Consider the following 24728-nt stretch of genomic DNA (forward strand, 5'->3'; position numbering starts at 1 on the left):
CCGCATTGTTTGCCCTGTCGCCACGATTACGTCGATTCAGTTACTACTGTCGCTAATGATTCACCGCTGTCCTGATCTGTCACTTAGCTGTACTGTCGCTGATAATTCACTGTCGCTATGTTCAATCGCTAACTGACCTTTCACCTTGGCTCACCAGCCAAAACTGACTACTGACTATTTATTTACTTAATTACATCTTTTATTTGATTTTTTTATTTAGTCAATTTAAGAAGTTGATAATTTTTTTATGGATTGTTGACAAAGCAAAGCCTGAAAAAATCATGGATTACATAGAAAAATGTGAGCATGAGAAGTAATATGGTTAAGATTAAACTTTTTTTTTTTTTAATTCAATTGAACATTATATAATCAATTCTTAATGCTGCAGTATTTTAAATTATAAATTTATTATATTTTTTACTAGCATATCTTGTCTTTTTCTTTTCTAGTTTTAACAACTGGTCCTTTTACTTTTCTAAGTTTTATCTTACCCATATTACTTTTCATGCTCGCATTTTTCTATTGTAATACAGTATGGAACACAAATGAAAATTGAATTCCAAGTAAATTTTGATCATATCATGCAAAAAATAAGCATTCTCACCAAAAAGTAGGAAAAAAATTATCAATTAATCTTTTTATTTTGTTGATCTGCCATTCATTATTACTCAGTTAAATGACAAACTGAATTATCTCCCCCTGCTTTACAGGATTTACACTCTTATCAATCATGAATTAACAAAATATGATAAAACTGAATTTTATTTTTAACTAGCTTGGGTGCCCAGCATTGCCCGAGTGTTTGGAGGTGAGTGTCAAGCAAAAAAAGTGGTAGTAGGCAGACAGGCTCAAACACGTGCCACGAAGGTGGAAATAAAGTGAAAAAAATCTGACGTCTTAGCCAATATCTATGACGCGGCCAGAAGTCAAAAGTGTTGAAGTTAAGTCAATCCAATGGTGACAATGACTTGCTAAAATGTTGGGGGAAAAAAAATCAACCCCTCCTTGTACAAAATGGCCGAGTTTAGGATGAAGGAATTAATGTTTTTGGCCAATTTATTTTTATATCTGTCATCCCAGATGTTGAGCTTCAAAATGATACCGATCTTGTCAGAATTCGTTGCCTCTGTCAAAAGTTTTTGCGATACATACAAACATTCATACATTTAAACAGATAGGTGAGATTTATTTTATTTTTAATTAAAATTCTACTTGATCATTTTTCCCAAATTTTTGGTATAGATACTTATTTTTTCCTGATACACATGTATATCAGTTTTCCTGTTAATCTATTTGGAACTGCAATTTTCACTAGTGCCTCTATCTGTATAAGAGCAGACAATTCAAAAGTTTTCAATTTCAGAATCATTTGAAGTATTTGATAATGATAAAGTTCAATGGATATCTGATTCTACTATAGGTGGGTTGAGAACTGGAGATCATGGATGACTAGAAAACACTGAAATATTGGAAGACATCCTTTATGAAAATTTAAATAACTCACATTTTTGTGAAATTTTATTAATAGGTGTTTTTTTTACTTGGGAATCATCACTTACCAAGGTCCGAAGGCCACTCAAGGATAAAGGTTAACGAATGTAAGGTGGTAATGTAGTAATCGTTAATGGTATGAATTGGGTAGAATTTGATTATTTCAACAAGAACTTGTTTACATCGAATTTGAAGGCTACCATTTTGTATTCAACCAAGAAACAGGCCAACAGAACAGTGTTCCATAAGCAGATAGTTCTGGGAAAGAAGCTTGGCTATAGATTACAGTTTAGTTGAGCATTTGCTATGAAAATAACGACAGAGCAGAGAGAGGCTTGCAATGTCTCTTGTGAGAAAGTGGTTCAAGGGAATCACCTACTAGGTTTTGAAGTTGGTTTTGAACTCTATCAAGGCTGGATAGGGAACGCTGAGCAGCTACTGCCCAGATATGGCAACAGTACTCCATCTTAGAGTGTAGTTGGCCTTTATATAGATAGAGGATTGCATCGGCAGTGAGATATCTACTGCATTAGATGTCAATTAATAAATATTCTGCAAGTTTCCGTTATTTTTTTAGTATGTTAAAGAGATTTTAAGGATCAGGGTTAAAATATTTCATATTTGCAATAAATTTGATCCACAACGATGATAAACAAATTAAGCATTTCAATTTTTATCAAGCCCTATTACTATTGTACTAAAGTGGCATTCACTCTAGGCAGGTTGAACCAGCTTTCTCCAAAGGAGGAAGTTTCATGAAATTATGAAATTCACAAACGATCCTCAGTCACATGTATATTAAGACCCATTAAGTTTAAGTGTTAAATGCTACACATTTTCAAGAAATGTTTAATGGTTTTTAATCAAAGTTGAAATAAAGTTTAAGTAAAATTATATCATGATTTCACTCTTCTTAAGGGGAGTGAAAAGTGGTGCAAAACTGCTCTGTTAGGAATCAATTTTACCTGTCCTGGGACAGGTATTCTTCATTAGAATTTTTTACTCTTCATATTTCTCATTATTTGTGTTATATGTAACCACAGTGCCCATAATAGTTAAAAATGAGTTTTGAAATTTCAAGTTTCGTACTTACCCGACAGCTAAAGCGATGTTTGATGCCGAGGTCGGAGTAGAAAGAAAATAATGATACGTCTTTGATTTTCTGTCGGGAGTTGAAACAATTTCTACAAGATCCCCACAAGAGACAGCAGTCAGCAAACGATCAACAGTAAATTCTAGTTTCCATGTACATGGTTCAGAATAGCTATCAACACAAGGAAACCACAGTCTGGAAAAAAAAAAAACATGGGAAGAACAAATTTTCAATTTTAAAATAATAGAATAATAGTATTTAAAATAATAGAATTTAAAATAATAGAATTTGAAATAATGGAATTTGAAATAATAGAATTTGAAATAATAGAATTATGAGCCCTATAAGCAAAAATTCAAGTATTTATTAAATATTACATTGTTTTTAACACCAATATGTAATTTAAGCAAAACATATTGTTTTGGACTATTAAAATAATTTCCATATTGATAATTCTTACCCATTCATGTTTATAAATATGATGTAAATCATAGTTATAGTACATTGTTTTTTGTCAATTATAAAGTATTTTTTCTTCCAATAATGAAGTATTTTTTATAAAGTACTTTCAATATCCACATGTTGTTGCCAGGATGTAATGAAGTCATTTTAGTTTTCAATTTTCATGCACATTTTTTAAACTTATACAGAAAAAAAGAAATATTTTAGTTATAAGAGTAATAATTATTTTAATATCATTTTATTAAATAATATGAGTTACTGCCCTTGCTTACCTCTCCTCTCTGTGTTATTAGATGTCAAGTTGGAACTACATAATTAGTATTAGCTACTATAGTTACAATAACATAGTACAACAATAAAAAATGAAAATTTGCTAGTTAGGATCAAAGTTTGATACATCAGCTTAAATGCTATTTAGGTTCAACTTTTAAAATCTCATAAGATAATTTTATGTTAGATGCATTTAGTCTAAGAAAATAAACATTGTCATAAAAAGAAGAGAAAAATTAAAGTACTTCTGCAGTTTACGGACCATGTTTTATTTTAGATATGTTCCAGGTTAAATTCAATTTTTGTGGTATTTTTTGTTTATTAAATTGCTAGGTGAAAGTACAGAATGATTAACAAAGTCCCCACCCTCCTCATGTTAAAAATGAGTTTCTAGATAATTATATTATTCCAGCACGGCTCATAAACTGCAGAAGTACCAAAATTAATTTAGTAATCTTTTACAAAGTGGGATACGAATTCTATTAATCTAAAATAATAGGTTTCATAAATTTTCAAATGAGAAGTGATGATTTATATTATTTGGTAGATGGGAGATAAAGAAATGGTGAGAGTGAGATTAAGGAGTTTAATCAGCATTCAGAGAGTACAGCACATCTCCTGATCACTGCATTTCATTGTGAGCAGAAGCATCGGTGATAACTTGGAGTCAGTCCTTTGTCCAACATCAGAGGTTATACAGGCAGATAGTTTCTGTGTCTGCTTTGACCGTTGAAAACCAGGTTTTCAGCTGACCGCTCTTAAGCTTTCACAATCTGGGCAGCACACAGCTCTGTATATGTGTGACATAGCTAATGAATTTGTGTGGCAATGGTGTTGAACTTTGACATTACAGATCCTGTCCAATGGTCTGATTGCAGTTGTGATCAAAGACCTGTACTTTGTGCAGATCCTCCTGTCAGAATGGTCAAGTTTCATCTCCATAAAGAAGGATGGTATGTACTAGTGCATGATAAATCTAGACCATTGTCTTTAGTTTAATTTTTTTTTTTTTTACTTTTCTTGTCAATTTGTTCCAGCTGGGGATGGGACACTATCAGATACCAGACATTCACCTGCTATCTGATACATTCCAACCGAGAGATCTTTTTAAGATTCTATTAATCCCTTTAAGTATCTCTTTTACACTTAGTTCAACAGGTATATTTGCCAGGTAGTTTTTAAAAATTCTATTTTAGGAGTCTGGTTGGTCCTATAATTACTGGAATGATGAAGATCTTGCTAAGATTCCAGTTTCTTTTCATGTTGTGCATAATACCTTGGTATTGTTCCATATCACTATATCAAGTTTAATAGCTTCATTTTCTAGGTACATAGCTGTAGGAATTGCACAGTCATAATGGATGGTTTATGATTTATTTTCAACTGTTCTTTCTAGTAAATGTTCCCACGATTTGCTGCTACATTCACAGATGGCCAGTGGAGATATTTACTTTATTGTGTAGCATTGTATAGTAGTTGTTCCCCTGCAAAACCTTACAGCTGGAAATCAGATGGTCCAAACACTACTTCTGTGTGTCAGAACCTGCATTTGTTGTCATTACTGAGACCACTTATCTTCTTAAAAGCATTATTCATTAAGCCTTGATCTTAGGTAGCCATTATGATTTCACTATGTAACCAAAGTGAGCTTTGAAATGACTGAAGGCTGACCTAGCACTGTTGATATGATGCTGTCCCAAATGGAACAATACTGGAGGTTGAAACCTTGATATACTTCGGTACCACATTTACATCATGGCAAGATAGGATCTGAGTTGGAGTACACCCAGTTCACAGCTTCTGCTGTATTACAAAAAGATATACAGCATAATCATGTTAGGACATTGGCTCTTGTCAGACCACTGAAGCTAATCAACACTGAGCCTAGTATCATATTGGTGACTACTTTGAGAATACCAAGTGATGTATGTGTGAGAACAGCAACATTTCCTGACAAAAAAACAAAAACAAAAGAAAACAGTAATCTTGTTAAAATCATCTCGCTCACTGGTTTCATTTTACTTCAGTAAAAGTTTTCAGAAATCAAGAGCCCCCCCCCCCCGCTTCCTAGAGTTAATGTTTGATCTCTGTGTGAGATACATAGATATTTGAATATTCCATTAACATTTTTTTTTTTTTACCTCTCAAACACTGAGTTAGTAATTTTCCTCTCTCCAATTGACCATTTAAATATGTTATAGTATACCTTTCTTATAGTCTCTTGGTCTTACTGGATTTCAGGATGAACATTTATCTAGTCTTGTGCTATTACTTGCGGCAATATCACTTGGAGAAGGTGCACCATGCCTCGTATCTATAACAAGATCTTATTTGGGCCGTGAATTGTGAATAGTTAGTCAGAGTTTATTTGTAGGGAAAAGTATCTTCATGCCAGGTTGTTCTGACAAACCGCTGTTAGACACTTGAGAATAGTGTCTAGTAGGCATTCAAGTTCTCTCCAGTAGGCATTCAAGTTCAGTGGGATTACATGCGACTTGGGACTGCTGACTGCTTCTGAATTTAATATTCTTTAGAAATTTCCTCCCTCAGAGGAAGCTGTCTCAACCCGCTCAGGACAAGAGGATTATGGGAAGAGTTACAGTCCAAGTAGAATGGACTGGATTGGTAATCCTTATTACTTAATTATATGACAAGTTCCTACAATGACATGGATTCTCAATGCGCAAATGATTAAATGGTAAAAGAATAATAAAAACGATTATAATAAAAAGCTCTTTTGCCGAAAGATGAAGGCAAAATGCAATTCACCTGGAAGAATTTTCTGCACCATAAGTGAACATATGTGCCGCTTTCTCAGCCAAGTTGCCCTCCATATCAGGAACCACAAAATGAATTCCAGCTTCCGGCTTTTCCAAGGAAAATTCGACACAAACACGAATCGATTTCATTTCTGTAGAAAAAAAGTTTGAACCATTTTATAAACATCAAGTAAAAGAAATTACTTTCATGATAAGTTTAAACCAAATGGACCACGGATAAAATAATCTATTGTTACACATACAAACATACAATTAGTCTAAACTTCATCTTTTATATATTGCATAATATAAAACAAAATTGTAATTTAAAATAAGACCTAGGACATTTTTAAAAATTATATTTGTGTGACCTCTGACCCCGTCCAAGTCACAATGGTCGTGATCGTCTTCTCTCCGAGAGTTCTCTATTGGATTATTCTGCACTGCAGGCCTCGTCTATTGGGTTGATATGCTGGTTTCTGCTGAAAATAATTAACTTCTCATGCAGGTAAAAGAAGACAAACTCAGATATTTCTATTCTACTCAATTAATTCAAACAAAATTTACAAAGTGTGTTCACATATATACAATTGTTCAGATTGATTTCATACAAAACACTTATAAGTCCCAATTAGATTTAGTCTCTCTGTAGTGACGGACGGTAGCGAGATAGGTGACGATCTCTCGGTCTGATTTCGACTCGCTCAAATTTGGCTCCAACTCTACTCCAAGATTTTTGGCACAAGCATTTGCTTATATTTCGACGGAAGGGTTGGATCGACGTAAGCCACCGAGCCAATCACTGGCAAGCACGTAATTTCAGGGGCTGTCTCGATTCCTTACATGGCCCGAGAATCTGTGATCACAGCTCAACTCCATTCACACAATTAGAGAGATTAACACCATAACCCCAGTCTGGCCTTATACTCAGAAGCCAGACGTTTTTGAGTTGGGTTTTGCCAAGAACAAAATTATATTTCGTTCTAGCTTTCAAAATGACATCACTTGTCATTTTTTCCAAACGATAAAAAGTATATGTCTGTTTTACAATACACAATAAATTCATAACTCTTCCTTTCAGCCAGGTTACCCGCCACTGCCCGAGCACCCAATAATGCTTAACAGTTAATATCAGCATAGTTGCCTGGCCTTACACAGTGTTTCGGGGGTCTTAATCTCCCCCCAATGGGGAGCTTTACCGCTCCCAGAGGTGGTCACACCACATTTGTAATCTAGATTAATAAATGTTGAAGTTATTACTTCATTTATTAAACTTATATTATCATCAAAACAGGTCACTTCTATTTAAATCTACATCGCAGTCTTTTGAAATAATGTATATATAGTAGAGCAAAGACCCAAACACATCTCTATTCGTATGCCTAATTTGCATAAGTATTTTTAAACAGTATATAATAAATTAATGTTTGAGATTATTCATTGTCCTATATCTCTACAATTATATAAATGCAACGTTGTCTGTGTGTGTGAGTTCGTTCCTTATAGACTCCAAAACGTCTGAACAGATTTTCTTTAAAATTTACAGAACTTAAGTGTATAAGTCTGGGAGTAATCTTAGTTCAGTTTTGTTTCAGAATACCTCTGATAATTACCGCTAATCGATACTCGAAACCGTTATTTTAATTTATCTATCATCGATAAATCCATATTTTCCATGTTGTCGCTTAGCAACAATGATAGAACAACGGGCCGTGAAAATTCTATAGTGGATAAGTTGATAGCATGTTTTTTTTTTGCATGACATTGTCTGTAGGTTCAAATTCCGCACATAAATTTTAAAATTTGTTTTTCATTAACTACAAAGAATTTTATAAGACTTGAAAAATTTACGTTTTTTTTTTTTTTTTTTTTTTTTTTGCATGACGTGATCTGTAGATTCAAACCCCGCACTTAAATTTCTTAATATTTTTTTTCTCGTTAACTGGAAAGAAGTTTATATAAAAAAATTTATGAAAAAAACAGTAGGTTCTCTAGACTGCAATGTAGAATAACATATTTTGAACTAAGTTACTGCATGGAGGCATATGAAGCTTCCTCCTGGGTGATTTCACAGATTTCGATGACAATAAAAGTATAGGAGCATGAAATATTCATTGATTATCATTCAATCCTGGGCAACATTGGGTCTCCCTGCTAGTATATATATATATATATATATATATATATATATGCAATAGTTTTGTTGATATTAACAGTGATTTGATAAAAAGGATAAATTACCAAAACTTTTCTTAAAATACCAAGTTGATTAATTTTCAAAGGAAGTATTTTAAATGAAAACTTAGTTTTTAAAATTATAATAAATTTATATTATTACATTGCCCAGGAAAATATGTTTAATCAAATTTTCAAGTCCCAACATTAAACTAAGGATATCGTTAATCTCCATGTCTAAGTGTGTTTATATATTTCCTATAGAAAAAAAGTTAGAGAATTTACATTAATCCTCATTCAATCCCAAGCAAAGTTGCGTCTTCCTTCTAGTATTTATATAGTCAGGTCTTCCAGCTAGTATTTATGTATTTACGTTTTCTGGAATACATAGATAAGTGACAGGTGATTGACTTGTTCAGATGATTCATTAGAATTAAAATGAAATCTTTTCAAACATAACTCAATCCCAAGACTAAAGAATATATGAGTATGTATTTTGCGTTATCAAAATATATAAGAAAAAAGCCTTTCAGAAATAAACATTGATTTGATCAGCTTTAGCATAATAATAGTATAACATGATTGTTATGTTTCTAACCTTGTACCAGAGCAAGAACCTCAGGTGGTAATTTAATCAGAACTTCTCCGCAACCATGATCAGGATCTGTTGAGTGAACTGCTGCCATATGACACCGTTGAAAATAATCGAGATTACGTCTGGAAAAGAAAAGAAAAAGATCGGGGAGAGGGGTAGTTATTTACAATCATGTTTTTTATTATAAAATGAATAAAAGCTCAAAAACATAACTGATACTGATTTTGCCTTAAATCAACCTTCTTCTTTTATACTACTTAGATCCCACTGCCATTTAGAGATTGATCTGCTTGTTTTGGTTCTTAACAAACTGGAAAACAGTTTATTACTTAGAAAAGGTTGGGAGTGCTTTACTCATCACCATCTTTTGTTTCTCTTTCTCCCACTATTTTATTCCAATGAAAATAATAAAATTTCAAACAGATTTGGTGATATCTTAAGTCAGATGGCCCCTAAAGGAAATGTGGTATTGTGGTGACTGAGAGGCATCTAGCTAAAAGTAGCATAACCATTTTTGCCCAGGGATGATTAACAACTCATATTATATATTTGATGGCCTTATACTAAATTTTTTCTTATATATTTGATGGCCTTATGCTAAATTTGTTTGAAATGTAAATTTTTATATTTTGTGCAAAATTAAAAAAATAAAATAAATAAGCGAAAATTTTGTAGTATCTGTTCTGATACTACACTTTAGACTTCTGTCTGGTCAGTGAATGAAAGATCTTTCTAGACTGAAGGATTTTTAGTGTGCTCCCTTTTAGGGAGTTGGCTTTTAAAAAAAAACCTTTTGTCTAATTCTGGCCTTATGGGGGGGGGGCAGGTAAATAAGGACTTTTGTTCAAAAACTGAATATCTATGAATTGTTAAAAAGCAAACTGAATGATATCTCATACTCAAAATATTCCAGATACAGTTCTCTCATCTGCATAAAAATTCCAATTGAAGATTATTACATGTATCAGTTGTTTATACATACATACATAAACATCATTTATATAGAATTTTAAAGTACTACCATTGGATTGCTTCCCTGCAGGCTACAATATGGTAATCTTCAAATCTAATATCAACAAATATTTGTCACATAAACTGTCCACATAGGTAATCAAATTTTGTTCATTTCATTTATTATTTTCAATCCTCTCAGAATAGTTTTCATAAAATTACATTGACATTTTATTAACCTTTATTCTCTGGTGGCTTTTTGCCTTGATAACTATTGAATACAAAAAAAAGTGCAGTAAAATTACAAGTATGGAGAGATGAAAACCAGTTTGTGAGCAAAACGTGTAAGACAATGGAAACGGATTAAATCTTGGATGGCAAGTCTCTTGAGGTTGTCCAGAAGTTTTGTTATCTTGATGATATCATTAAGGCACAAGGTGGAGCAGGTGCTAGAGTGATTGTAGGAGTTGGGAGTTGATGTAAGTTCAGAGAAATTCTGCCATTACTAATCAGCAGAGCATTACCATTGTCGGCCAAAGGAAGAGTCTATAAAGTATGTGTTCGGAAGTGTGCCCTGACCAGTGAGGGTTGAGGATATGAATTGCATGAAGAGAAATGATATGAGAATAATCAATGTGTGATGCGAATCTTCAAAGTAGATTTAGATCTGGTGACTTCAGAGGAAGAGTAAATCTGGAGAGTATAGGGAGATGTGAGTAAAACAAGAGAATTTGTTAGTTTGGTCACACTGTAAGAATGGATGAGTTCTTGGGTTAGTAAATGTAGACCAGTTGAGATAGCAGAGTCGGTTAGCAGGAAGAACTGAAGTGAAATGTGGGAGGAAGTGATAAGCATGAATTTGAAAGAAAACAAGATAAACTGAGACCTGATCAGAGAAGGTTTGTTTGGAAGTCAATTTCTAAAATCTGATCAGCATATCTCAACATGTAAAATGGATGTTAGACCCTACCTGATAATGATCACTTTTGATTAATGTAGCAATCAATTCAACACATTATAAGGTGAAGTGCTCTTTAACCTTGGTGGGAAATTACCCAGAGATAGTGTCTCGATAAAAAAACTGGTCACTATCACCCTACTAGATTGGCATCAAGAAGGGAATTCGGTCTAGAAAATTTTTGCCTCAATTAAGAAAATGACTTCCAACAGATGCCAACTGAATATGATGATGATGATGATGATGATGATGATCCTACTTTAAACATAAACTAAAAAAAAAAATAGAAAAGGAAAAGGTGAACTGTTCTAGCAATTTAAAACCTTGTCATAAACACAATACGTTTGAGAATATACTCACTGTTTGTTATCGCCTTGACAGATCTCTAAAGTGGGATCATTATAGGTGAAAATCGCATCCCACTGATCATTAATGCACACACGATAAATCTGTAAAAATAATTAAGGAAAATAATTGATGACGCTTATTAGAAAAATAAACGTCTCTTAATGAAGTATATGTGTATTTTATCTTGTTTTTATAATGACACAGGTTGGAGTTCCTTTTCCAACACGAGTGTTGCCATGTTTAATATGTTGATTTTTATGGATCACATGAGGTCAGAAGTCAGAGAGAGTGGCAACCTTGGTTGAAGCGAGTGTCCCTAATGATGGAAGTCTGAACAGAGCTGAAAGAGAGAAACAGATCAAATATCAAGGTCTCATGTATGATATGAAAAGAAACTGGAATCTTAGGGAGATATCAATCATACCAGTTATTACAGGTGCCACAGGGCTTATGAAGAAGAACCTGAAGTCCTACCTAACTAACATTCCTGGTGAACCAAGTGCAAAAGAGATCCAGACAATTGCACTTAAGGGAACACCATGGATACTAAAAAGAGCTCTCGGCTGGTTTCAATAAAAAGCAGGGCAATGTTGGCAGCTGCTTTGGCTGCTCCATACCCAGTATTACAATCTTTAAAAAAAGAAAATGAAAAAAAAAAAAGGAGAAAAAAAAAAACCCTAATAATAATAAAGAGACAGTTGCATCTATATTGTCACATACGAATAGCTATTTAGAATACTAAAGGCCATTTTAACCCCCCCCCTCAACGAGTATGAGATGAGGAAAAACCATTTCATCAATCATATTTTTAGATAACAGTGTGCGAGAGAGATATTTCGTCAGGTCTATTTTTGTTGGATAGTGTATAAGGAGCTTTGTGTGTGTGTGGGGGGGGAGAGACACATAGCTGCTTGCAAGGGTCTCCTTTTGTGACCATTTTTTTGACCTAGCAAAGTCAGTTAGCTGAAGGTTACTATGATGAATGGTCGGTTGGACTTATGCAAAAGAAAAAGAAGAAACGTCAATAAATACAAAAATAAGAAAGAGAATATCCTTTTCTGCTGAAAACAACACAACGTATAAATACTGCCCGCCACAAATTTGGATCCTGAATATATTTCTGTCATGACCAAAACTAGCTAAAGATTTTATGGTGCTGACCTTTTCATTAGAACTCATATACCTCCTCTTGGAATTCCGGATTTACTCCTTGTTTGACCAAATAAGTCAAAACCTTTCTTTGGTACATTGTTTTCTGAGATTGAATGTAACTTTTTCTTCTGTTCGTTTAAACATAATAGGTTAGATCCCCTCCCTATTTGTATCTCGCTCTATGTTTTTTTTTCTTTTTGTTGTCTTGTATATTATTCCTCCTCTAATTATACTTTGTTGGCTTTGTGTTGTCATGTTTCTTTCCCATGCTCATTCTGTTTTCTCTTTCTATAGACTAATGTCCTAAACTGGAGAATCCCCTTATATCATATTCTGTTATTAACTAGGAATCTATGAGCCAACTCCAAATCTTTTTATTATAACTGTCATATGCATGCTACCATAGTCCCCAACAAAGGTGGAGCATGAAAATATATGTATGCGTATTTAGGCAGTATGTTTAAATTTAAGCAAACATTGTTAAACATTAGGGATGAGAAGATTCCAATACAATTATCGATTCTGTACTAAATAGATGTATGGAGACTAAAACCGCTTTCAGGACTGCCAGCAACCATTGTAAGAAAGTAATAAAGAACGCTAGAGAGTTGTATGCTCAGTCCGTCAAGTCCAAAGTAGCTGAGCAGCAGCTTGGTTCTCACCAGTTTTGGCAAATAGCAAACAGAATCCTAAACAGAAGCGTGTGCTCTATCCCAACTATCATCAATGGACCTGAGGTCATCTCGTCAACATCAGACAAAGCCAAACTCTTTGCCAAGAACTTTGCAGCTAATTCTACCCTTTGCGACCAAGGCTTCCAACCTCCAATATTTCCTCCTGTATCAGAAAACACACTATGTGATATACATATATCTGTACATGATGTTGCCAAGCTAATCAAAAACCTTGATTCCAGTAAAGCAACCGGCCCTGATGTTATTCCAATTATAGTACTCAAAAAACTTCAACCAGAACTAGCGCCCATACTTACAAAACAGTTTAAACGTTGTCTTAAGGCAAATTGCTTCCCATCACCCTGGAAAATCTCATCAGTATGCCCTGTATTTAAGAATTCAGGTGATCGATCATCCCCCTCTCAGTACAGGCCAATAAGTCTCCTGTGTGTCACGAGTAAGTTGCTGGAATCTGTGTTAAATAGAGAAGTAATCAACCATCTCAGCAAAAATAACCTTCTTAGTGATACACAATATGGTTTCCGTTCTGCTAGATCTACAGCAGATGTGCTTACAGTTATATCTCATAGGATTAGCGAACTTCTCGACGGAGGCAACTTTTCTTAGGCAATTGCTCTTGACATATCAAAGGCCTTTGATAGCGTATGGCATAAAGGTTTACTACACAAGATCTCCAGCTATGGTATAGCTGGAAATGTCTTCTCAATTATTAAATCATTTCTCTCAGATAGGTTCATAAGAGTAGTAGTTGATGGGCAAAAATTCAGAAGCTTACAGTATTAATGCTGGAGTCTCTCAGGTGTCCATCCTGGGCCAAATTCTCTTCCTAATTTACATTAATGATCTTTCAAATCACATCCTTACATCATTCGTAGACATTTATGCTGATAACACTACCATCTATGGTAGCAAATTTAAGACCGTAAATGACCAAGTTCTCTTCGATTCTCTCTCCTCTGATCTTGAACATGTGGTACACTGGGGAAAGGAGTGAGTGGTTACTTTTAATGCATCTAAAACCAAGCTTCTATCTTTACATCATCAATGTTCTGATCCCCATCTGGCATCAATTGAAATGAATGGCTCTCGTCTTGGGGAGGCTTCATGTTTTGACAAGCTTCTGGGCTTGACCTTTACTCCTGATCTTAAATGGAACACGTACATCAAATCTGTTGCAAAGGCCGCTGGCAAAATGGTGGGATCCTTCTATTGATCCAGTAGATATCTCACTGCTGATGCAATTCTCTATCTATATAAGAGCCAGGTATGTCCAAGGATGGAGTACTGTTGCCACATCTGGGCAGGAGCTGCTAAAAAGGACCTGTCCTGCCTTGATAGAGTTCAAAATAGACTTCATAGCCTCATAGGAGATGTCCTTTTCTCTTCACTGCAACCTCTATCTCACAGAAGAGATGTTGCGAGTTTGTCTCTGCTTTATCGTTATTTTCATGGCAAGTGATCGACTGAGCTTCAATCTATGGTCCCCCCTCGCCAAACTTTCACAAGAAACACTCATCTAGCTGAAAATACTATCAATAATTTCCCTCACTCTTTTTCTGTGCCTAAACCTAAACGTAGATTCCATAAACAAAGCTTCTTTCTTAGAACTGCACGCCTGTGGAATTGTCTTCCGTTTTCCTGCTTTCCAGCTGACTACAATATGGTTGTCTTCAAGTCCAACATAAACAAGTTCTTGATGAGCCGTTCCACTTAAGTTAACAAATTTACTGAATTTCCATTACTAACGATTACTATATTTTCCAATTGACTACTGTACACTCTTAACCCTTATCCTCGAGTGGTCTCTGGCCTTGATAAGTGGTTATTCCTATATATATAAAAAAAAAAAAAACTCCCGATTCCGATTCTTTATAAATCTCTAAATATTTAACCATAAAGTTGTTATTTTCCCCCCCCGATTACCGTAAAAACACATGATAAATATTCATATGTTTTTTTCAAACACAAAAACACATTTGTGGGGGTGATTTACAGACTTTAACACTACTGGTAATTGAAAATCAATAAATACTTATTTTATTATTACTACCAGCAACGGAAAATTTTGTTTAAAAAAAAAAAAAATCAAATAAAAAAAAAAGAAAATTAAAGGAATCGTTTTGGCATTGGAAAATATGCAAAAGTTTTTTTGATTCCAATACCCCAAAAAGTTCCAATTTTATTAAATATAATAGAATTTTTATGCTTGATTATACTTTTAAAAAATTTTTTGTAATGATCTTTTTTTATGCCAAAATCAAAAAAAAAAAATCTATATTGTATCTTCATCACTAATGATTTTGATTTGTCATGAAATCTACGAAAACTAATGAACAGAAGAGCTGGAGAAAAGGAGAGAATTTCAAAACGCAGTCAAAAATATGCAAGTGATGTCAGATGACAAAAAAAAAAAAAAAAAAAATAGTGCAGTTCCACGAGAAACATTAACAGTTTAAATTCCAGGATACCAGAACCAAAATTAGCGTCACACGATGAATTGCATTAAAATGTTGTTACTGTTTTCATACGTTATATTATTCAGTCTATTTTTTTATGCATGAAACATAACAACATTTTAAAAGATTTAATGTAATACAATTTATCTTGCTGGTTCTTCTAATTGACTTCACATACACATTCTAAAAACATGTTTTCAGAGATTTTGAGATGAGGAAGTTGCTAATTTATATTATTCAGATCTTGGTTGTTATATTCATGTTTTGCTTGATGTAAGAAGGTCAGAGGTTACATCAACCAAAGTGTTATGAATATACAAACTGAGATGAAAATAGTAGCCCAAATAATCACAATAATACAAATTTTCACCATTACAGAATTTGCGTTTCTTTCACCAGAATCTTTTTAAGAAGAATCACTTAAGGATTTTGCTTTCATTTTGATGCAAAACCATGAGTACAATGAGGATCTCCATTATTTTTTATCAAAATTAGAAATATTTTCAAATTTTCACCAGCTACAGGCAAATAACTCCACTGCCATGTGGATGCCTTGAGAAAGGCAAAGGAAGTAAACCCTTACAAAAAAAAAATCCAGTTTGGAGTTTGGATAGGCTGATAGTAAAACACCGCAACACCTTTATGGAAACTCCTGCAGCTGCCTATTGGCGTGCGTTTCCATCAAACTTTGTTTGCAACACCAACAGGGGGACTCTGGTAACTAGGTAAACCTAGGTCTCCTTATCACCCACCCAGGCCTGCATCCAGAGAGGCAACTCCAGCTTGACTTTATAGTCACAGCAAACGCTACAGTGTACCAGACGAGATACAGAATGGCATTGCCTCATTAGACAGAAAGTTTCCATCAATGAAGCAATACAAAACATGATATCAATAAGACTATTTCATTGTGAAAGGATATTGCACTGTTTGCTATTTAACTTGACACAATATGCATCAGCCTTCAATGGATGAAGAATAAGTTCCACATATCCCTGGAAAGAGAAGAAATAAAAACATTACAAATTGAAGAAAATATTGTTGAAAGTAAATCTTGCAGAAGATCATTAATGTTGTTCATTCTTGTAGATAATTTTCAAAAATGTTTAATAATTAAATAAAGAATAATCTTCTACCATAAAAATAAATAATTTTAAAAAGTGATACAATTTTTCGAAGAATAATATTTGGATTTTTACTTATTTACATTTTTTTTTTTTTAATATGAGGAAAATTTGGTTTTGCTAAAGAATGCTCCAACGAAACCAAATTTGTGAAATTCTTTAGAATATAAATTACACTGTGCAACACTAAAAAAAGTACAGGATATCTGCAGCAATTTTTGTATACCTAGTAACGTGGAAATTTTATTTCTGGCTTTCTTTTTGTTGAATTAGGTATAATTTGTGCAAAATTGCCACAGTCGTAAATTTCAGTAAAAACGTCAAAAATGGGTTACTGACGACTTTGCAGTCACATATTATGTGTATTAAATTATAAATCTTAAGAGAAAAACACAGTTTAATATACACATATTATGTACATTATTTGTTAAATCATTTATTTGAATCATTTATTTGCTAAAGTCAGCCGAAATGAGCTATTTTTCCAGATTTAAGAGAGCTAGATGACAGAGCTAGCTTGGTTAGCATAATATTTTCTAGACCAAGGGCTAATTTTTTCAAAAGTAAAAACATAATGCTGTAGCACATGGTTTGGTGTTCACCACCTTCCGAAAAGCGATGGTATTCGTCAAGAAAGGCATTTTTAATGTAGGCTAAAAAAAATCAAGGAAAAGAAGCTAAAACCTGCCTCAGAACCTTATTTGTAGGGCACGGGAAAAAATCTGAGGGTTAAAAATAGATATCCATTTAATAAAGTATTTTTTAACTAAAAACTACAATAAAGACCGGATTATTGTGTATTTTAATGTTTTAAAGATAAAGAGGCATTTTATACATTCTTTTCTGAAAATTACTAAATTAAATGCAAAAAATAGAAATGAAATTTTATCAACCCCTTACTTTATGTACGAAAGAATCTAATAACTTGCTAGTGGGCGTTTATAATGACTTAACATGTTAACATTATGGAATCCTTATTTTTCTTTATAAAACAATTTACTTTTTTTCTTGTCTTTATTCTTTAGATGCAGTATAGGCTTTGACGATGACTTCAAGACAGTGCAAAAATGATCCAAGCAAATTCTGCTACATATGTGGCGAATTAACATTTGCTAAAGAAAGGCGCAGCATTACCAGCCATATCAAGAAATTAAGGCGTACTTTCATTTTGATATAGGAGACCAAGACAAGTCATGGGCTCCTCATGCCTGTTGCCTTACATGTGTGAAAACATTGAGCGCATGGTATGCAAAAAAGAATGTTCACATGAAGTTTGATGTGCCAATGATTTGGCGAGAGCAGAAAGATCATTCTAATGATTGCTATTTTTGTCAGCAAGACTATACGGGCTGTACAATAGCCAAAAAAAAAGAAACACATTGTTTACCCAAATTTGCAATCAGCAATGCGCCCAGTTGAGCACTCAAAAGAATTACCTGTACCAAAACCCCCTGATCAGGAAATGTGGAGTTCAAGCAGTGGGGATGAACATTACAGTGATGAAACAGTAGAATTTTCTAATTCAGAAAGCAATAATAAACCAATACTATTTTCTTTTAACTTTAACACACATCTAACGAGAAAAGATAAATGTGCCTTTGAGTCATTCAAGAAAGTTTGTGATAACTTCCTGGGAAAACATCGTTCAGAAGACTATGTGCAAGTTGTGAATGATCTATTGCATCATTTTCATGATATGGGATGTAACATGTCTCTAAAAGTTCATGTGCTCCACTCTCATTTGGATTTTTTTGCTGAGAATCTTGGCCATGTGAGTGATGAACATGGCGAAAGGTTCCATCAAGATATTTCATTAATAGAAAAACGTTTTAAAGGAAAATGGAACACTGGTATGTTGGCAGACTACTGCTGGAATTTAAAAAAGGATGATGACACTCTACACAAGAGAGTTAAGAGGACAAATGTTGTTTAAACTGGTGAATTCGGTGGGTTTTTTTTCAAAATAATTAATAATAAAGTACATGAAAATGGTACCTAATCCAGAGAAATAAATGTCAGATTTGGAATCAGCATACTTTTCTTACACCGAAACAGGTCTTATATGTCTTGTACTTTTTTTTCAATTCAAATTTGTTGCACAGTGTTATTTAAATTCTTTATAATAAAAATTGTTTATTTATTTGCATATACATAAATATATAAATTTGAATCTCATGACAGGAAGGAATTGTCATCCCTACACTGATGATTGTATAAGCATGAAACACTAGTGTCTGTAGGTATAAAGAATAATTATTATTTAATTATCAAGCCCCTTTAACAATACTGAAGGATGGGCACTGACTGCAGAATTATAACTATGGCAGTCAACTAGTGTTTATGCAATGTTCACGAACTTCTGCGTGTGTGAACACTCTAGATTGTCTAATGTATTTGCCTGAATTCGGATTCAATAATTCTTAATTCCCTTCATTCCTGTGGCAATTGTTTGGTGGCTTTGAGGTAAAGGCTTATCAAATGGAGCAAAAGCTGGCTTCATGGATGGGTTTGAATCTCATGACTGGCAAGAATTGTAATGCCTACACTAATGATTGCTTAAGCATGAAACACTAGTGTCTGTAGGTATAAAGAATGATTATCATTTAATTATATATATATATATATATATATATATATATATATATATATATATATATATATATACTTCGTGTGCAAAATCAAGACTTCAAGACAAGGTATTGATGGCAACGAAAAGTGTATTTCATTTTATATTACAATTGTTTCAAAGTCCAGTTCGACAATTTCAAGCATTATATCGTTTGAAAATTTTCAAAAACCAGCATTTCTTCAGACTTTATGAATAAACACACTTTTGGCAATGTAGCATTTTTTGAATAGAAAGAAAAAAGAGGGGGGGGGGGGTCCCTAACGGGGAAAAACATGCGAGAAACATTTATCTTGGTTGTAGTTACGGAAAAGCCCCTCTTTTTTCTTTCTATTCAAAAAATGCTACATTGCCAAAAGTGTGTTCATTCATAAAGTTTGAAGAAATGCTGTTTTTTTTAAATTTTCAAACGATATAATGCTTGAAATTGTCGAACTGGACTTTGAAACAATTGTAACATAAAATGAAATACACTTTTCATTGCCATCAACACCTTGTCTTGAAGTCTTGATTTTGCACACGCAGTATATTAATGCTCAATTATGAAATGCGATAATTTTGTAGCTTAATCCTTAAGTCAACATTTTTTGGCTTAAAACCTATTGGTATATGAAAATTTACTGAATTACACGAACTCAGTATATTACATATAAGTCTATATATACACACATACATATATACTTTCATCCCATCATACAAAAAGATAGTGATTAAAACACATCCTTTTCTATCATTCAGCTGAAAATATTTCAAGTGTTGAGGAGAAAGTGAGAAAGCAAATAGCAAGTCAGACAACCAGCTCAGACTTCCTTCACCACTTGTAATAAATTCAGAAAGAGGAGAGGAAGTGAGGGGCAAATGTTTATCAAACGACAAAATACAGAAAGTTTGAAGTTTAAAATTTACCATCAGTTCTAAAAACAGATTCCTTTCACACAGTGGAAATGTTTACACAGAGATAATCAAAAGTCAATTTATGCGAGTTGTATGTCAACATTGTTTATGCAATTCAAAGATCACAGCCATATCACATAAACAATACTTTGATACTTGAGTCTAGATAATTCGGCAGAATTCTTTATATAAATGTCACTGTTATTAATGAGGAGACAGTCTTTAGGACAATCAGAGTCAGTCTGAGATTTCACCTTGGAAGAGGTCTGTCAAACTGGGTCGACAACGACGGGGTTTCTATTTCCACACTAGACGACAGTATCACACACCCACCCAAAACCTAACTAATCTATATTTAATACTCGTTTTGTGTTGTTTATCATGACACGATCCTGACGGGGACATCGTCACACCAGCATTGAACACCAAACATGAGGGGACAAGTCATCAGCTCCATATCTATCTTCACTGGCCACCTCTGCATTTCTTCCAGTCAGCAGGTGCCATTGGGATTACGAATTTGAGATGAATAATTTCTCAGAATGTCAAAGAACATGACAAAACCAGTAAATTCTACTTTTAAGAATCTCCGTGATGCTAGTGGTGTTGCATCTTGCATAGATGATACGATTTTGGATTTGATCAGAGAGACGGATGCATATAAAACAGTACATGTCGAAGACATCAAGTACATGAAGATCTTTGTGTAGCTGTAGAGCAGTATTGTGTACCTCAGTGCTTGGTTTATCTTCAATTTTGTTTAGAAATTTATCTCTTTTTGAGACCACAATCTGCTATGCAGATTGCAGAAAGATGTGTGAGTACGATCGATACGGATTGCAATCTCATCCTTACCCTGTCCAGTAGCCCTAAGAGTTGAGCTAAGATACTTGAACTGTTCAATTCTTCAATAATGGTGCTATTGCGTGATAGGGGCTATGCTGGAGATAGGATAGTTGGCTGACAGAATTTGTTTTGGATTCACTGATCATCATACCTATCCATTTGGTAATGGTATTAATATTATTCAATGCCTGCATGTGTTTTGTTAAAGATATCAACATCGTCTGCATAGTCCAGGTCAGTGATGGAATAATCAAGTCCAATTTTCATGCCAACAAAGTCAATCATATCCTGATCAAGAATCTTGTCAATAATGTAGTTGAACAAGATCATGGAAAGAACAACTTTAGTGGACACTAGTATCCACATTGAAGAATTCTGATTTCTCGCCACAACAACAAATTTCTGTTCGGCAGATTAAAGAACTTGGGTGGAAATCCATCATGGCTCATTACCTCCAAAACATCTCTTGCAACTAACAGTCAAATCCTGCGATCATAGTCTGCTGATAGGATCAGCATTGTTCTAAAATCTGCCTAGGTGAAAAGATCTGATTAGTGCAACCTTGTTGGAAGTTGAATTGGTCGGGTTCAAATGTCTCTTTGAGCTTGAAAACATTGGAGGATAATTGAAACGATATAAGATGTAAGTCATGTAGAGGTGAGAAACCTTGACCTGCAGATGCAAGAGAATGATAACGCAACCTAATATAGGGACAGTAAGATGACAGAACCTCTGCTAAACATTTATAAAATAATAAAAAAATCAACAAACAATGAAAGAAAAAATAAAGTCTTCAAGATTAAAAAAAATCCATATTTTTACTTACAATTAGAGATCGATTTTCAAAGTTTATTGCAGTAATACATAATGTCTGATGCGCTGAAAAAAAAAAAAAGTATAAATTTGAAACAAGTTAAAATGTATAGAAATTATATTTAAAATCTTTATTCGAATCGTCAACTAAATTTATTATTGACATCGAATTGTATACTTTTTTTTGCTATTGGTATTCATTCATTTCACAAATTAAATTTATTTTCCATTTTTTGTTTGCTCTGATTTTGGTACTTAGAGTACCACGAATCTCCTGGGCTTCAAAGTACAAAACACCAAACACATTTCATACCTGCTCTATATGCAGTTCAGTCCAAAGGACAAGCATCAGTCAATTTGCATACAGTTATATCAAATCTAACACACTCGCAACAGGTCTTTCTTGGCCTCCGACATTATAAATGACCACAGTATCTGAAACATTGAGCACTTAAGATATCCATAATCACACCAATACCAAGTTTTTGATGAAGCAATCTCCCTTAACTCTAAGTCTGGGTGACTCCCCATCTCTGATTGGGATAAAACTAAAAATTGCCTCAGTTGAGAAGAATTTATAAGAAAAGACGAAACAGGTCTCTTTTCTACTTTACAGAATTGCAGTATCAGAACAGACACTACATTTTGCTCTTAACCAAAACCTCAAGAACAATTTATATTGCTTGTGGATAAAGACATAAATTTGAAAATTTACAGTTACTTTCCTAACCAAAAAGAATGAGATCCTATTGTAAATAGTTACACAAGTATATATATACATATATACTAGCAGTTCAGCCCAGCTTTGTTCGGGCCCTATGTACTTTTTATAAATTTATGTGCATATGTATATATTAAAAAGTGTGAATATGTACGGTAATGCCTTTCTATATAATAGGCTTCCTTAACTTCCATAGGGAAAATATGGTAGAAACCGCTAAGGTCGAATTTTTTAAAACTTAGACACCAATTTTGACCCCTTAACATTCATTGTTTTGGGCTCAAATTAAATTAAAATATTTGACCCATGTCCAAGTAACCTACATCTAAGATTTCAAGTGCTTAGACCCAAAATTGGCAGAGGAGTTTGGTAGAGTCTACAAAAGTCAACTCTGTGAACTTTGACCTCTTGGCAGCCAACTTTTCGCTCAACAACTGATTAAAAAGCTTGCTGCATGTCTGAATATCCTTTATGTAAAATTTCAAATGTTTAGAACCAAAATTGGCTTAGTTATCTAGAGACCGCAAAGATAAAATCTTTTGAACTTTGACCCCCTTGGAAGCCTAGTTTTCAACAAAAAAACAATTAAAAAGCTTGTCCTATGTCTGAATACACTTTATGTAAAATTTCAAATGTTTAGACCAAAAATTGGCTGGGTAATTTGGTAGAGACCACAGAGGTAGGTGTGTCAGAATTTTTGGGGAATTTTTGACACCCTTAACACAAAACTGCGAATAAAATTTACAAAACTCGTAATTTCTTTTTTTAAAATGGGTTGTTTAATTTCTTTATGGAATATACTTCCAAAATAAACTATTAAAGTTTTTTTTTAAAATAATAGAAATATTTTTCATTTTTTAAAAAAGTGTTTACAAAGTGCATGAGTGTGCTCATGCAGCCATTATTTTTACGTAATAAAATGAATTAAATTTTATGAGTCAAATTTTTTCAATTTAAAAATCTATCAAAATTTTTCTATTGGTTCAATTTTTAAGATATTTTCAGTTTAATGTGAAATTTTATGCTCTTTCCAATAAATGAATATAATATTCTAGACAAACGTTTTTTTTTTAATTCACCCCTCCATTTTGAAATGTCTCTTAAAATGAAAATAATTAATTTTCTCACCTAAGGTTTATATATCACAAATTGAAGGTAAAAGATCAATAAATAAAATAATCTAATTTAAAACAAAAACAAAAGAATAGTTATGTGCAAATTTACATGTAAAGTCAAAACTTTAAAACCTTTTTTTTTAAATGAAACCTCATAGTTTGAAAATATTGTCCAGTAAAAATTGGACACATACATCAATTTTTTCTATTTCATTCAATGTTTTTTTTGTTTTTTTTTTTAGATCTGACGAGTGAAATGTGATCATTTTTCAGGTACGGTGACCCATAACTGACTAACTTAACTTGGTTGTTGACAGCAAACACATGTCAGAAATTCAAAGGGGAGATAAGACAACTAAAAATAAATTAACTTTTTTCATGCGCCATTGCACCTTTAGGCTATCGTATTTTTCAACTGAAAGAAAGAGAGACAACTCCGTGTGAACATCTGATATTACAATTTAAAATTGCGGTCATTTTGAATCCTCACTTAAAAAAATTCTTTTATTTAAAAAGTACATGGAATATGAAATATAAATATGGACAAATTCTTAAAGATGAAGAATGGAAGCACCCATTGATTATTATTTTTTATAGTAGAGGGCAGCAGTACTAGGGGTCTATCTTCAAAAACCATTTGCACCTAGCTTAATCTCTTCATTAGGATGATAATAGATAGAGAAAAAAAGAATTTTTGAAAAAAAGTCATTTTTGGCATGTGGGGGGCTTTTTTTACGATATTCCCCCCCCCCCCGGGGCCCAAAATCAACATTTGCAGCAAAAAATTTACATTATGCAAAATTGCATGCACCTAAACGTCCTAAATGGATACAAATTGGTATAGATAGTTGAGACTGATGATTTCTAGCCATTTTTTAGGCATTTTTGGGTTTATAGGATGAAAAGAAGGGCCAAAATGAGCCGAAATTTGCTCAAAATTACCCGAAATCTTAAAAAATCAGCTATTTGGCTACTATGTTACTCCTAAAACGTCCGAAATGACTATGAATGGACTTAGTTGGCTAAAACTTACATTACCCCATAATTTCTAGCCATTTTTGAGGCATTTTTGGGTTCCTAGGATAAAAAGAAGGGCCAAAATGAGCCGAAATTTGCCCAAAATTACCCGAAACTTAAAAAATCGGCTATTTGGCTACTATGTTACTCCTAAAACATTCCAAATG

The 24728-nt window shown here is 33.5% G+C and overlaps 1 protein-coding gene across 1 annotated transcript in view; it reads right to left on the minus strand.

The window, feature by feature from the left end:
• The window catches only part of LOC145259187 (transcription initiation factor TFIID subunit 2-like), a 108296-nt gene that overhangs the window by 66126 nt on the left and 17442 nt on the right, over nucleotides 1-24728 (minus strand). The window contains exons 2-7 of the mRNA XM_080116963.1: nucleotides 21722-21774; nucleotides 16327-16400; nucleotides 11115-11204; nucleotides 8849-8967; nucleotides 6086-6227; nucleotides 2585-2779 (exon numbers count right to left, since the gene is read on the minus strand). Of these exons, the coding sequence (XP_079973089.1) occupies nucleotides 2585-2779; nucleotides 6086-6227; nucleotides 8849-8967; nucleotides 11115-11204; nucleotides 16327-16400; nucleotides 21722-21774 (673 nt within the window). The remainder of the gene's footprint in view (nucleotides 1-2584; nucleotides 2780-6085; nucleotides 6228-8848; nucleotides 8968-11114; nucleotides 11205-16326; nucleotides 16401-21721; nucleotides 21775-24728) is intronic.

The sequence above is a fragment of the Euprymna scolopes genome, chromosome 3 (assembly GCF_053919585.1).
Source record: "Euprymna scolopes isolate OS-2025 chromosome 3, ASM5391958v1, whole genome shotgun sequence".
Classification (NCBI taxonomy): domain Eukaryota; kingdom Metazoa; phylum Mollusca; class Cephalopoda; order Sepiida; family Sepiolidae; genus Euprymna; species Euprymna scolopes.